We start from the raw sequence: 12,235 nt of genomic DNA, 5'->3' as shown, positions 1-12,235 counted from the left end.
TAAAGGTATGAGAGAAATGAAAGCACATGATGAAGACAAAGCTACAAGTTCCACTCTGGTCCATGCATCATGCTGCTGCATGGACCAGAAAATTGCATGGACCAGCACGGAGAGAGTGAAGCTTACAGTGAAATGCATGATGCCATTTTCATTAATTTAACTAAAATGTAAGATCAAGATTGATTCGGCCTTCCATCCTTCTGAGATGAGTAAACTGGAAGTTTTAAAGAAGAGATTGGATAACTATTTGTCTGATGTGGTGTAGGGTTTCCTGCCTAAACGGGGTTAGACTAGAAGACCTCCAAGGTCCCTTCCAACTCTGTAATACTATTCTATTCTAAAATAAGGACCCAGATTGTTGGGAGAAATACACTTACTCTGTAAACCGCTTACAGAGGGCTGTAAAGCAATATGAAGTGGTATAGAAGTGCTATTGGTATCCTACAGAAGCCTCTATCTGCTTTTATTCCACTAAATTTTCCTTCAACCCCCAAATTTGGTAGCCATCATATATCTGCCATGTTTCTCAGAATCAGGTATTACTCATATCCTAATTAAGATTATAAAATGAGAAGCATAAATACTTCTAATTACAATCATTTAGAAATAGATGCAGTAAGCATTCAGGAACATAATCTCTCAGGTGCTGAAGTGCATAATGATGGTAAACAAATGTGATGGGTAGAGGATGATAAAAAGGTGCTATAAAAGAATTTAAATGCAAGTAACACCTTCCCTTTACAAACATTCTGTGGATGTTTCCAGAAAGATGAATACCATGCAGAAATGCAGATAATACATTGACGTTTTATTGGTGACCGCCTGTCGAAATGTTCCTTATTCTGGTAAATCAGCTCTACAAACAGTGGAAAACCCAATATAAAGAATAGATTGAGTACATGTTGGCTCAGTCTTTTCTGGCCACAGTCCAGCATTCCCACACACTAAAGCAACTCCCGCTGTGCACAGCCGAAAAACTTAGCTTAGTGCAACACTTCCGTGCCGGCCCCGCCCTTAGGTAGCTCGCTCTTCGATTGGCTGTGCCGGAGGAGGGCGTTAACCCGGTTAGGCAGGATGTCACGTGTGGGACTGGACTGGGAAAACAGAAGGCGCTGGAGTTGCGGCGGCCACCTTGAACACCCTGGTGGGCGCTGGCGGGATCATGCCGTACGTTCTCATCAGCACTCAGATCCGCATGGTGAGCGATTCGGGTCTGGGGCTGCAAAGTGAGGGGAGAGAAAAGAACGCGAGAGATCAAGCATGTAGTTATTTTTGGAATGGTGAACTTTTCCTGATTAGCTCCCATTCCCCCCCCCCCCCAATCAAGAAACCCTGCGTCTGTGTGTGTGTGTGTGAGTGAGAGACAGAGACAGAGACAGAGACTTGCCTGACTGAAATATACGGACACCCACTTCTTTCCTTGGTCATATGTTTGGATACATTTGGTCTAACCCCCTTCATGCCTGGCTTAAGTACTAGAGTAGAGACTTGGGGGGGGGGGATGATTAAATATCTGAAGTCACTTTGTAATTAGGATGCAGTTCTGCAGCTGGACATTGTTTTCTTTTCTCATTTGCCATTTGCTTGGTTGTGCAGGTACATGAATGCCATTCATAGCAATAGATTCCCGATGATGCTCCTTCAGTGTTGGCAGGATCCACCTGTAACTGCTTCTAGAGCAGTGCCTTTCCCAACGTGATGCCTTCTAGATGTGTAGAGGCTGCAGCTTCCAGAAATGGAATTGGCTGGAATTTTTGGAAGTGATTATCTCAGTGTTTTTCAATGGTGGTGTGCCTCGTGATTTTTTTCATGAAAAAAGTGTGCCTTTGCACAAAAAAGGTTGAAAAACACTGGATTATCTCAACACCTCTGGTGGCCATGAGTTTTGGGGAAGATTGCTCTAGAAAGTGTCAAGAGTTGCAATTTCTGGGTTGATTAATCTCTTTCTTGAGGGAAAAAGGATCAAAAGTCACTGTGCCTTTTGCACAGTGCTTATGTGTTTTTGGATACGCTTTTGTGGCTCACAGCCATTTCGTGAAATCATAGATCTGACTGGATTATGACACAATTATATGGCAACACATTTGTTAGATTTGCCACTGTGTGAACCTATCCATTTTTTCTGGAAAACAAGAATCTCTGATCATAATGGATTTTACTTTTACGTACATTTCAGATGTGACTGGCCATTCTTATATAGATAATCTGATCAGTATAGTGATACATGTGGGAAAAAACTATGTGTCCAGGAATTTTAACCTTACAGGTATGCAAAAAATTGATGGTCAGTTACATCTTCTGGTTACTTACAGGTTAGTTTGGAGACAGGGATACAGAGGCTGTGGAGATTCATCATCCCATTCTTAGGAGAAAATTCCTAAGCTAAACAAGCAAAGCCCTTTTTCTCCAGTGCATGCATGGTATAGGTAATCTTTTTTCAAACTTGGAAAATTTAAGCTGTGTGGACTTCAGTTCCCCAAATTCCTCAAACAGCATCCACAGGCATAAATGATGTGGCAACACCCTTCAGGGACCCTGCATTGCCTTTTAAAAATATGCACAAAAACTGAATTTCTGTGGATTTTCAGCAAACTAGAAACCAACAAAGGAAGAAAGTGAAATAGATGCATTAAGTTTCTTGTTCGTGTCCATCTAACACTTTCCTCCTTTTCTGGCAATAAGCTGAATGTTGAGCAATTATATTTATATCCACTACAATACTCAGCTACTGATAATAACCTTTTTCAAAGAAGATGATGCTCTCAATTGCAAGAAGTTCTTTCCCTGCTATAGAGGGATCTGTGCCAGCCAACTCTGAATAATGGTTTGAAATGTATGGAAAAACCCCTAAGTTTGATTGAAAACATTTCATGCTGTCTCATGTTCAACCTGTAGGGGGAGCTATAACAATGTGTAATTTTATGTACCTGTGTAGCCTTGCACACAAATAACTAGACTTGGAATAACTTCATTGTCACTTGAAATGTATACTAATTGGCATATATTAAAATGAAATTTTGTTGCATACAACTCTCAAAGGGGCCAATAGATATTACATAAATATGACAAAAATATAAATAAATAAATAAAAATTAACATATATGATACATAGCTCTAAGTAGGTAAAAGTAACTACCATATTGTTGCTAACCTTTTGCCAATGATTTTACTTTGATTTTATGTACAGAAACCATTCCTTGGGTCCTAAACATGAAGTCTTGTGGTTCAGAAATTAAAATAACTCTTAAAAAGATGGACTGTCAGGCGCCTGAATTTTGATCATGTGATTGCAGGGCAAGAGCCATAACCTCAAGGACTGGTCATAACTACCATTTGTTTAGTGCTTCTATGGTTCTGTGCAAAAGTTACCTGAAATTGTTTCATGAAAATTTGACAACAAACTTGTTGATTTTTATGGGTATGATTTTTAGGACATTTGTGGAATATGTAGGTATTAAGAGTGGAATGGGAAGATTTTGCCCCCAATAGGCTCCCACCCTTGCCATCATTTAGAGTGATAAAAACAAAATTGCAATCATCAATTCATACGTTTTTTTATTTATTTATCAAATTTAGAACCTGCCTATTTCCCACACAGAGGGACTCTGGGCTGTGGGCAAATAAAATATTAAAACATAAAAACTACTGTATTTTTAGGACTATAAGACACACCAAGATTTTGAAGAGGTAAGTAAGAAAATAAAAGTTTTTGTCCTCCCCAGCCCCCAGGTGCACTCTGCAGGTTTCAGCAGGGTTGGGGGAAGGCAAAAACGCCCCCATTTTTCACCAAAATGGGGACATTTCCCTTCCCCCAGTCCTGCTGAAGCCTGCAGAGTGCTTCTGGGGGTGGGGGAAGGCAAAAACGCCCCCATTTTGATGAAAAATGGCCCATTTTTCACAAAAATGGGATACGGGAGCGTGGCTTCGGGAAGCCAAAAATGGCTGTTTTGGTATATAAGATGCACCAATATTTCCACGCTCTTTTTTGAGGGGGGAGTTGTGTCTTATACTCCAAAAAATACAGTATATAAAAATGCCCCCAACAGGCTCCCACCCTTGTCATCATTTAGAGTGATAAAAACAAAATTGTGACCAATTCGGGTGCCAAATGGTAATGTGATCTTAAAGTGTTAGTAAACTGCATACACATTGCTGTCCTTTCATTTATTTACTAAATAAATTCATATTTATGTTCCCATCTATGTACCAGATGGAGCCCCAGGTCTTATTTTAATAACTAGACAAATTCCTCTAGGTAAAGTCAACTGATCAGACATCTTGATTCTAAAACATAATGGGTGACCTTAATACACTGAGATCAGAATTTCCATCAAATTGAGTGCTAATGGAGACCTTCGGCAAATATATTGGAAGATCCTCTCATGTTCTGAATAATGTCTGACTAAAGTATTGTAGCATTAAAACTGCTCCATTCACCTATTTTTTAACAGGTCTATGCATTCGTGTATATACTCTGTGTGTGTGTGTGTGTGTGTGTGTGTGTGTGTGTGTGTGTGTACACCAATAATGAAAACCTTTGTTATATAACAGATATGTTGATTTGAGTTGCATTGATTTTCCTTTTCAATCTTATACTGAACTTGGAATGAAAAAGCTAAATAATGCTTGTGATAGAATACCTTGTTTCTTTCTCTTGTCTACTTTCAATACTTTAAGTAGTAGAATGTCAGTAATTAATTATTTTATATAGAGTTACGATGGCTCAGTGATATAAATATGCTGTAGATGGTCTTTGCTCTGATGGTTCGAGTCCTTGCAGTGCGTGGTGCAATGAGCTTCCATCACTGGCTTGGGCTTCTGCCAACCTAACAACTTGAAAGCATGCTAATGCAAATAGATAAATAGGTAGCACTTTGGTGGGAAAATAATGGTGTTTTGTACAGTTGTATGAAATCAGCCTGTGCTGGACCTTCCCCAATGCAACTCCTGAATGCAAGATGACATCAGTGGAGGGAGAAACCCCAGATGTCACTGCAAGAATGCTGTTGAACCTTTCTGAATGTGGAGCTAGTCCGCTCTGTGGTGCACTCTGGATTGTGTGCGAGTATGAACTGAACAGACTAGCAATTGTCAGCAGTCGAATAACTACTTTGTATTAACACTATGGTCTCCTGGTAATGTAACATTGTCATACTTTAAATAAATAAATGAACATTTTATATAATAAATGTCACTATACTGAAATAATACAATGAAATATATGAAATGTTACAACAATAAAAAGGAAAAAATAAGATGCATTGTAGTAAATTTGAATATACTAATATGGGCAAGTGTGCAAAGCTGAGGGGTAATATGCCCGTCTCAACCTGAGGACAAAAGTATAGTATTGGAGATTTTCATAAACCATTTTGAACTGTGGTTTCTGCCAAGTATCATTACCTGGTGTTCAAATTTTGCAAATAGATAAGAGGTATAATGAAATAATGGGATGGTGCTAATACAGAAGTGGTCATTTCTCTCTGCAGGAAGTTGGACCTACAATGGTTGGTGATGAACATTCAGATCCCAACTTGATGAACTATCTAGGGGCCATTAAAAGAAACATGTTGGGAAATCATTTGTAAGTATTCCTCTTTTTGCTTCTTGCTTACATCACTGTTTGCTCATCTGTAATTTTGACAACACAAGAAAGCTTCCCCAAATCTGATGCCCAGTTGGGTGGAAACCTTTTACTAACAAACTATATATTCCTAGCCATAACTTTTTTGTCATCTTTATTCCTTTGCTCTGGAAAATTGTGTGCATTCTTCGGGATGGATGGATAATTCTGATGCATCTAAGATATTTCTTAAGCTTTTCATTCATCATTTAAATTAAAGCCCAAAAGACAGGAATACTAGAATATTATTTACTCTAATGATATGTCAGAGAAAATTTCATCCAGGTGCAGTGACCTAGCCATTTCCCTTCAGTTCTTTTCTTGCTTCAAACCCCATCATTACTCCAGATTGGGTCTGTCTTCCAACTTAATACTTTGGCCTCCAGCCAGTTTTATGTCATCTGTTTTCTCCATTTTTATGCAACTTTAGAGATTGAAGTGCAAAATGTTATCCTTTGTGACATCATAAATAAATGTGAACATAAATATACATCTTCTTAAAGTTACAATATAGTTGTTTTGGCTTAAGACATCATGTTTAACCCAGGCATTGTGATTTATAAAATATTAACAATAGTTCAACTCAGCCAGTTGTTCTTTATTGAATGAACTATGGATGAAACAAAGCCTGGCTTACTGTAATATGTAAATTGGATTCGTTTTCAAGGCACTATTTATGTCTGAAAATCTATTAAAAAAATGTAAAATCAGTTGAAAGCAATGTTTTAGGATTGAAGGTGGGAAATAAGGAGTGTTCTCCTTTCCTATTAACTTTTCTCCACAGGTATTAGAAATAAAATATGAAGAAAAGAAATCACAAGCATATTTACTTATGAAGTTCAAAAGCATGCTATTTTATAAGTCATTCTAAACTTTTCATCATGTTGAGTTTTGCATCTTTTGACTTTCCATTGTTAGTGATTTCAGAGCTTTTACATGCAAGCAAGCTTAAAAGCTCAAGTGTGGAGTTGATGTGTAAATAATGATAGGTCTTACTTTGAAGATGGCTCTTCTATTTGGAAGATTGTCAGATGAATTATCTCTGAGGGTATCTGCTCTTTGAAAGGTTGTGCAGACCAGTGGAAGGGCAAAGGGCCACTAATATACCCCTGGATAGCAGTTTAAATAGGTCCATGGGGTCCCCCCCCAGCAACTGCGGCAAAATATGTTCTATTTTAATGTTAAGATCTTTTATTTATTTATCAAATTTAAAATCTGCCTATTTCCCACACAGAGGGACTCTGGGCTGTGGGCAAATAAAACACAAAAACTACTTAATTAATTAAATTAATTAAACTACTTAATTTAATTAATTAATTAAAACATAAAAACTACTGTATTTTTCGGACTATAAGACGCACCAAGATTTTGAAGAGGTAAGTAAGAAAAAAAAAGGTTTTGTCCTCCCCAGCCCCCAGGAGCACTCTGCAGGCTTCAGCAGGGTTGGGGGAAGGCAAAAGCGCCCCCATTTTTCACCAAAACGGGGACATTTTCCCTTCCTCCAGCCCTGCTGAAGCCTGAAAAATACTTCTGGGGGGTGGGGGAAGGCAAAAACACCCCGGTTTTGATAAAAAATGGCCCGTTTTTCACAAAAATGGGATGCGGGGGGGGCGTGGCTTTGGGAAGCCAAAAATGGCTGTGCTCGGTCTATAAGACACACCAATATTTCCATGCTCTTTTAGGGGGGGAAGGTGTGTCTTACATTCCAAAAAATATGGTATATAAAAATGATAGAAGCGGCAAAGATTGTCAGAATTCAGAAATAAAAGACAAAGAGGGGAAAGCCCTTCAAAGTGTTAACCAGCTTCACAGTTGCATGCTGCTCAATCAGCCCCAAGCAAAATGGCAGAACCAGGCCTTTAGGCATTTTTTAAAAAGCCAGGAATGTGGGGGCCCTTCTCACCTCTTGGGGAGCAAGTTATGGATAATGGATAATAAAGTTATGGATAATTATGGATATTGGAAAATTAGCATAAGCCTGCTTTAAATAAATTATGCTTTTTTCTTGGCTTATATAAGGAATTCCTCTTGAGCGGTTCTTCCAAATCTTATCATCAAATAGCTTTTCCTCTGCAGCTTTTGCAAAGGTCTTTGGCTCCTGAGTTTTTAAATACTATTCAATTTCTTGGTGGCAAGATGCATATTTGGGTGCATTTCTCAACAATGCCAAAAATAGTGTCATACCTTAAGCTTTGTTTTTTCATATTTGGGTGCTACATCATGATGCCCATGCAAAAAGTGCAGGCTATGTGTCCCAATGACACAATGTTTTTTGTCATTCCCACCCTTGCCATTCATATGCCTCTGCTATACTTGTTCTCCTTTCCCTTCTTGCCTTGCAGTGGTGACTGCCTCCTTTTTGACATAATTAAAAGAGGAGAAATGAACAGAGCCTCAGGGAGATCTAACAATTGTGGCTGCAAACTCTGCATTTTAAAAATACTAGTCAGAAGGGTCAGTTCACAGATGAAAATAGAAATACAAATCCAATAATGCCATATAAAATATCAAAGCAACTTAGGAATTGAGCTGTATTTGTAACAATGCCATAACATTTAAATCTCTTATAAACAATATTATAAATAATCTGTAGTTGACTTATTTGTTTATTGGGACAAAGTATATAAAATGGGCAAGCTTTTAATTCCCCAGAAATCTTTATAAGTGTGAATAAAGCTGTCTCTAGACTGCATTGCTACTTTCCAAAACTTGTATTATCAAGCTTTCAAAAATGTAGGGCATCAAAGACCCAGAAAATTAACCTTAAACTTTGATCAACATATTAAATTTCTGTTTAGCCTCCCTTACTTTCTAGTTTTATAACTTTGTTCTTGGAACAGTAACATTCAATTTACATTCTCATCAATATGGAAACAAATGATATGAAATTTAAAACAATATGTCCATTTTTTATGTCTTGTTTACAACAGCTGGGAATATTATGTGAATGATGCTCCACGGATCGTCTTGGACAAGCTGGAGAAGTGTGGTTATCGAGTGATCAGCATGACAGGAGTGGGGCAGACACTGGTGTGGTGTCTTCACAAAGAAATGACAGAGAATTGTGCTTTTCTTCCTTCCCAAAACATTGCTGTAAACCACCCAGCATAAGCTTGAGATTGCATTGCTGATCTTCGGGCATTTTAAAATGAGACTTTTATCAAAACCTGGCTTTAAAATCATAAGCACTGCTACATCATCTTAAGAAGCATCATTCTAAGAAGCTTCATGGCTCCGGAGCTGGAAATTTCCTGAGATGATTAATCCTTGTTAAGCATTATTTCAGGTGCCAATCTTAAACTGGCAGTATTAACTGTTATCTCCACTTTATTCAACGACGACAACTTGGCATTAAATCCACTATATCAGTAACAGTCTCAGGTTAGATCAGGTGTGACATAGCAGAGAATTTATGCTCATGCATAAAACGGCTGTTAATATTGATAGGGACATTACCATACAAATTTACCTCTATAAATTACATGATGTGCTTAAAGTATACTACAAGGTCCCCATTCAAGAGTGTGACTAGGATCTTGAGATTGTGATATGTGGTTTTTCTATTATCCATACATGGTATGTATTAAAATAGTAAAAAAGATTCTTTAAATAGTTCCGTATAATTTTTAATTGTACCAATTTGCTTTTTCATTGTTGGGATTATTTACACTATGTCTGCTGAAAACCATTCCTAAGTAGCTCATAAAATAATAATAAAAAAATAGTAAAAGCAATCTAACATATCTCAAACTGTTTGTTACCAGGCAGTTACAGGCATCAAAGCCTGTAACATACCAATTGACAATCTGGAGCAAAAGTCTGAAATGATGAGTATCCCAAAGGGTACACTAATATATACAACTTGTATATTGGCAGGTAATGGGACTAATACACTGATCTAATGCAGCATTTCTCCCTCACTCAAGGAGCTGTGTTAGTTTCACATAGTTTTATTGCTGAACCAGAAGTGCCAAATAATTAACCCTCTTTGTAACAATTTATTTTTGTTTACATTGCATTGTCAATACTGATAGGTGGTTCAATTTCCTTGTGATGTAGGTGGCTACGAATGACCACCAGTAATATTTAGAGTCCTTGATGAGATCATAATTTAGCCATGAAATTGAGCTTGTAAACTTGTAACTAGCTTTCAACCAAATGAATTTCACAGATTTATTACAAAGATAAAAATAAGGTAACTATAGAACTCTTTTAAACAAAAGGGTATGTTATATCTATGTGGATTTATAAAGAATAAGTTAGAGAAGTACAATGATCTTTTAAAGTCAGATTTGCCATGAGTTGCGATGAGTAGAAAATGTTTTCTATCATAGGAAATGTGTTGTAGAGGTCATATTGGTTCAATGAGTCGGGAAACATGGTGATGAACAAGGAAGGATATGGATTTTGAAAAGGCAGATTTGCTGCTGCTATATAAATTCCAGATGTTAGGGTAATTTAACACTAAAAAACTTGAAATAGATTTTCACTTTATATATCCCCTTAATTGGGGTGATCAGTTATTCTTCCAAGAAATCTACAGTAGTTTTGAAGTTTTTCCTTCAACAGTTTTTATTGGTTTAGGAATTATAAGCCAAAATGCATGATAATGCCATTTCTCCTTCTACTATGTACAAGACTCTTCTTCATCTTCCTGTTTCATCTTTTCAATTAGCTTCTGTCTCTCAGAAGCTTGCCGCATACGCATCATCACAAGGCTTTCATAATCCCTCTCAGAAACCACTGAGTCCTGTGGAAAGAAGTGACCGCAGTCAGATTCAAAGCTCCATTAGGTCTTTCTTATTCTGGATGAACTATTGAAAGCATCACCATCACCATACAAGAGTACCTTTCAAATGTCTATTGAAATACAGAATTTACAGTTAACACAAATATAATACTACTAATTATTGTATACTGGCAATTTAATTGGCTCTCAGGCATTTTCAGATTTTAGATTTTATAGATATTAAATTATATAGATTTTATAGATATTAAAATTACTCTTTACCAGCAAAACAAACTTTGCACAGTACATAGCATTATTCATCAGCTGGAAAGTGCTAAAAAGAAAAAAATGTTTTATATCCCAATATGCTTAATAGTCATACAAATTATTCAAAATTAAGTAGCTTAAGATCCCACATATTAAAATGTGTCTTAGAATAAATTATAATAGATTATGTTCTAAAAATTCTACGTACAAGGTATATTTCTTTTTAGAAAACCTTATGGTTGGTTTAAAGAATAGTGGTTTATTAAAGCATTGTATTTCTTGAATGTACGGTCCTTGATCTACTACACTTCTTCAGCAACCATTTGAAGTTAAGCATTGAAGTTAAGCTATAACCCTTGCTCAAGAGTTTTGCCATCCCAGAACCCCCATGGTCATTTGAGCACTGGGCAACCTGTTCACATTTAGGACTGGTTGCCAAGAATCAACTGATCACCGTTTGAAATCTTTCTTGCCAGCTTCCTCAGAAAGAGCCTCCCAACCTGTGCTGCTCCTCTCAGACACCATCCCTGTCCCCACCTACACAGCAGCTCTTGCACACTCCTTGATCCATGTGGTGCTTCTCATGTACCCTGTCTGACTCGTGGAACTTCTCATGCACCCATTTTCCCTGAGCAGCCTCTCTTGCACATCTCCTCACTTCCTCCCCCAACCAGCAGAAACCACTTACCTGCCTGCTGATTTGGAACTTGCAGAGTCTCCCACTAATTTTGGGTGTAGGAAGCTGGCAAGAAGTTGCCTTGCCTAAACTGTGGGAATCAGTTAAAATCAGCAACTGATACTGCAGGGATTGCGGTCACTAAGCGATGTAGTCACATTTTAGGACTGTATTGCTTGGCAATGGAAATTTCAGTCTCAATTGCTGTCATGAGTCAAGACCAACCTGTATGTATGCCTCTAACTATGAAAAGTTTGGAGGATTTCTGAGGGAGCTATAGAAAAGAAATGCCTAGCTGAGAGGCCAATACAATAGGAAACTATAATCTAAAATTAGTGCTTCTCAAGCCTTTGTGGCTTTTAAGGCGTGTGGACTTCCAACTCCTAGAACTAATGTTCATACATCTTAATACTGCTAAAGTTGAGCAAGACAAATTACCCATAGAAACTTTAGCACATTTGGAAATGGTGGGATAGGAGAGCCAAGGCTATATTCTGCTTCTTTCCAGAGAAGATTTTGGAGACACCCTGTAGTTATAGAGCCAGTTTGGTCTAGTGGTTAAGGCACCAGGTTAGACACCGGAGGACTGTGAGTTCTAATCCTTCTTTAGGCATAAAAACTGGCTGTGTGACATCTTTCTCTCTCTCACACACACACACATACCTCTCACAGGGTGGTTGTGGTGGAAAAATAGGAGTAGAAAGGTGTACAAAGTATGTATGCCATCCTAAGTTACAGATAATAATGGTGGAATGTAAATAAAATAAATACAAGGGAATGGAATCTTTCTTGGCAAACCTACACCACTGCATTTCACAAAATTAGGATACCAGGCACACCCTCGTTAAGACTATAAAAAACCCCAACAAAAATGAAAACAAGTTTGAACAATCTAATCTGCTCTAATCCACAAAAAGGACTTTGGTTTTCCTTTTAGACT

The 12,235-nt window shown here is 37.7% G+C and overlaps 2 protein-coding genes across 3 annotated transcripts in view; one reads left to right on the top strand and one right to left on the bottom strand.

The window, feature by feature from the left end:
• The first annotated feature begins 1,056 nt into the window (after positions 1 to 1,056).
• GCHFR (GTP cyclohydrolase I feedback regulator) lies at positions 1,057 to 9,357 on the top strand. The gene is made up of 3 exons (XM_014061448.2): positions 1,057 to 1,198; positions 5,490 to 5,584; positions 8,554 to 9,357. Exons 1-3 carry the CDS (start codon positions 1,163 to 1,165, stop codon positions 8,732 to 8,734), a joined length of 312 nt encoding a protein of 103 aa, XP_013916923.2. The 5' UTR covers positions 1,057 to 1,162; the 3' UTR covers positions 8,735 to 9,357.
• A 429-nt stretch (positions 9,358 to 9,786) lies between these two features.
• DNAJC17 (DnaJ heat shock protein family (Hsp40) member C17) overlaps positions 9,787 to 12,235 on the bottom strand; it is a 29,502-nt gene continuing 27,053 nt past the window's right edge. For both annotated transcript variants that reach the window (XM_014061426.2, XM_087722568.1), the window contains exon 11: positions 9,787 to 10,373. In XM_014061426.2, coding sequence (XP_013916901.1) covers positions 10,251 to 10,373 — 123 coding nt within the window. In that variant the 3' untranslated portion in view covers positions 9,787 to 10,250. The remainder of the gene's footprint in view (positions 10,374 to 12,235) is intronic.

Source organism: Thamnophis sirtalis, unplaced genomic scaffold, assembly GCF_051295495.1.
Source record: "Thamnophis sirtalis isolate CommonGarterSnake01/CBP01778 unplaced genomic scaffold, rThaSir2_p1.2 scaffold_1, whole genome shotgun sequence".
Classification (NCBI taxonomy): Eukaryota; Metazoa; Chordata; class Lepidosauria; order Squamata; family Natricidae; genus Thamnophis; species Thamnophis sirtalis.
This window is presented reverse-complemented; position numbering and strand designations above follow the sequence as displayed.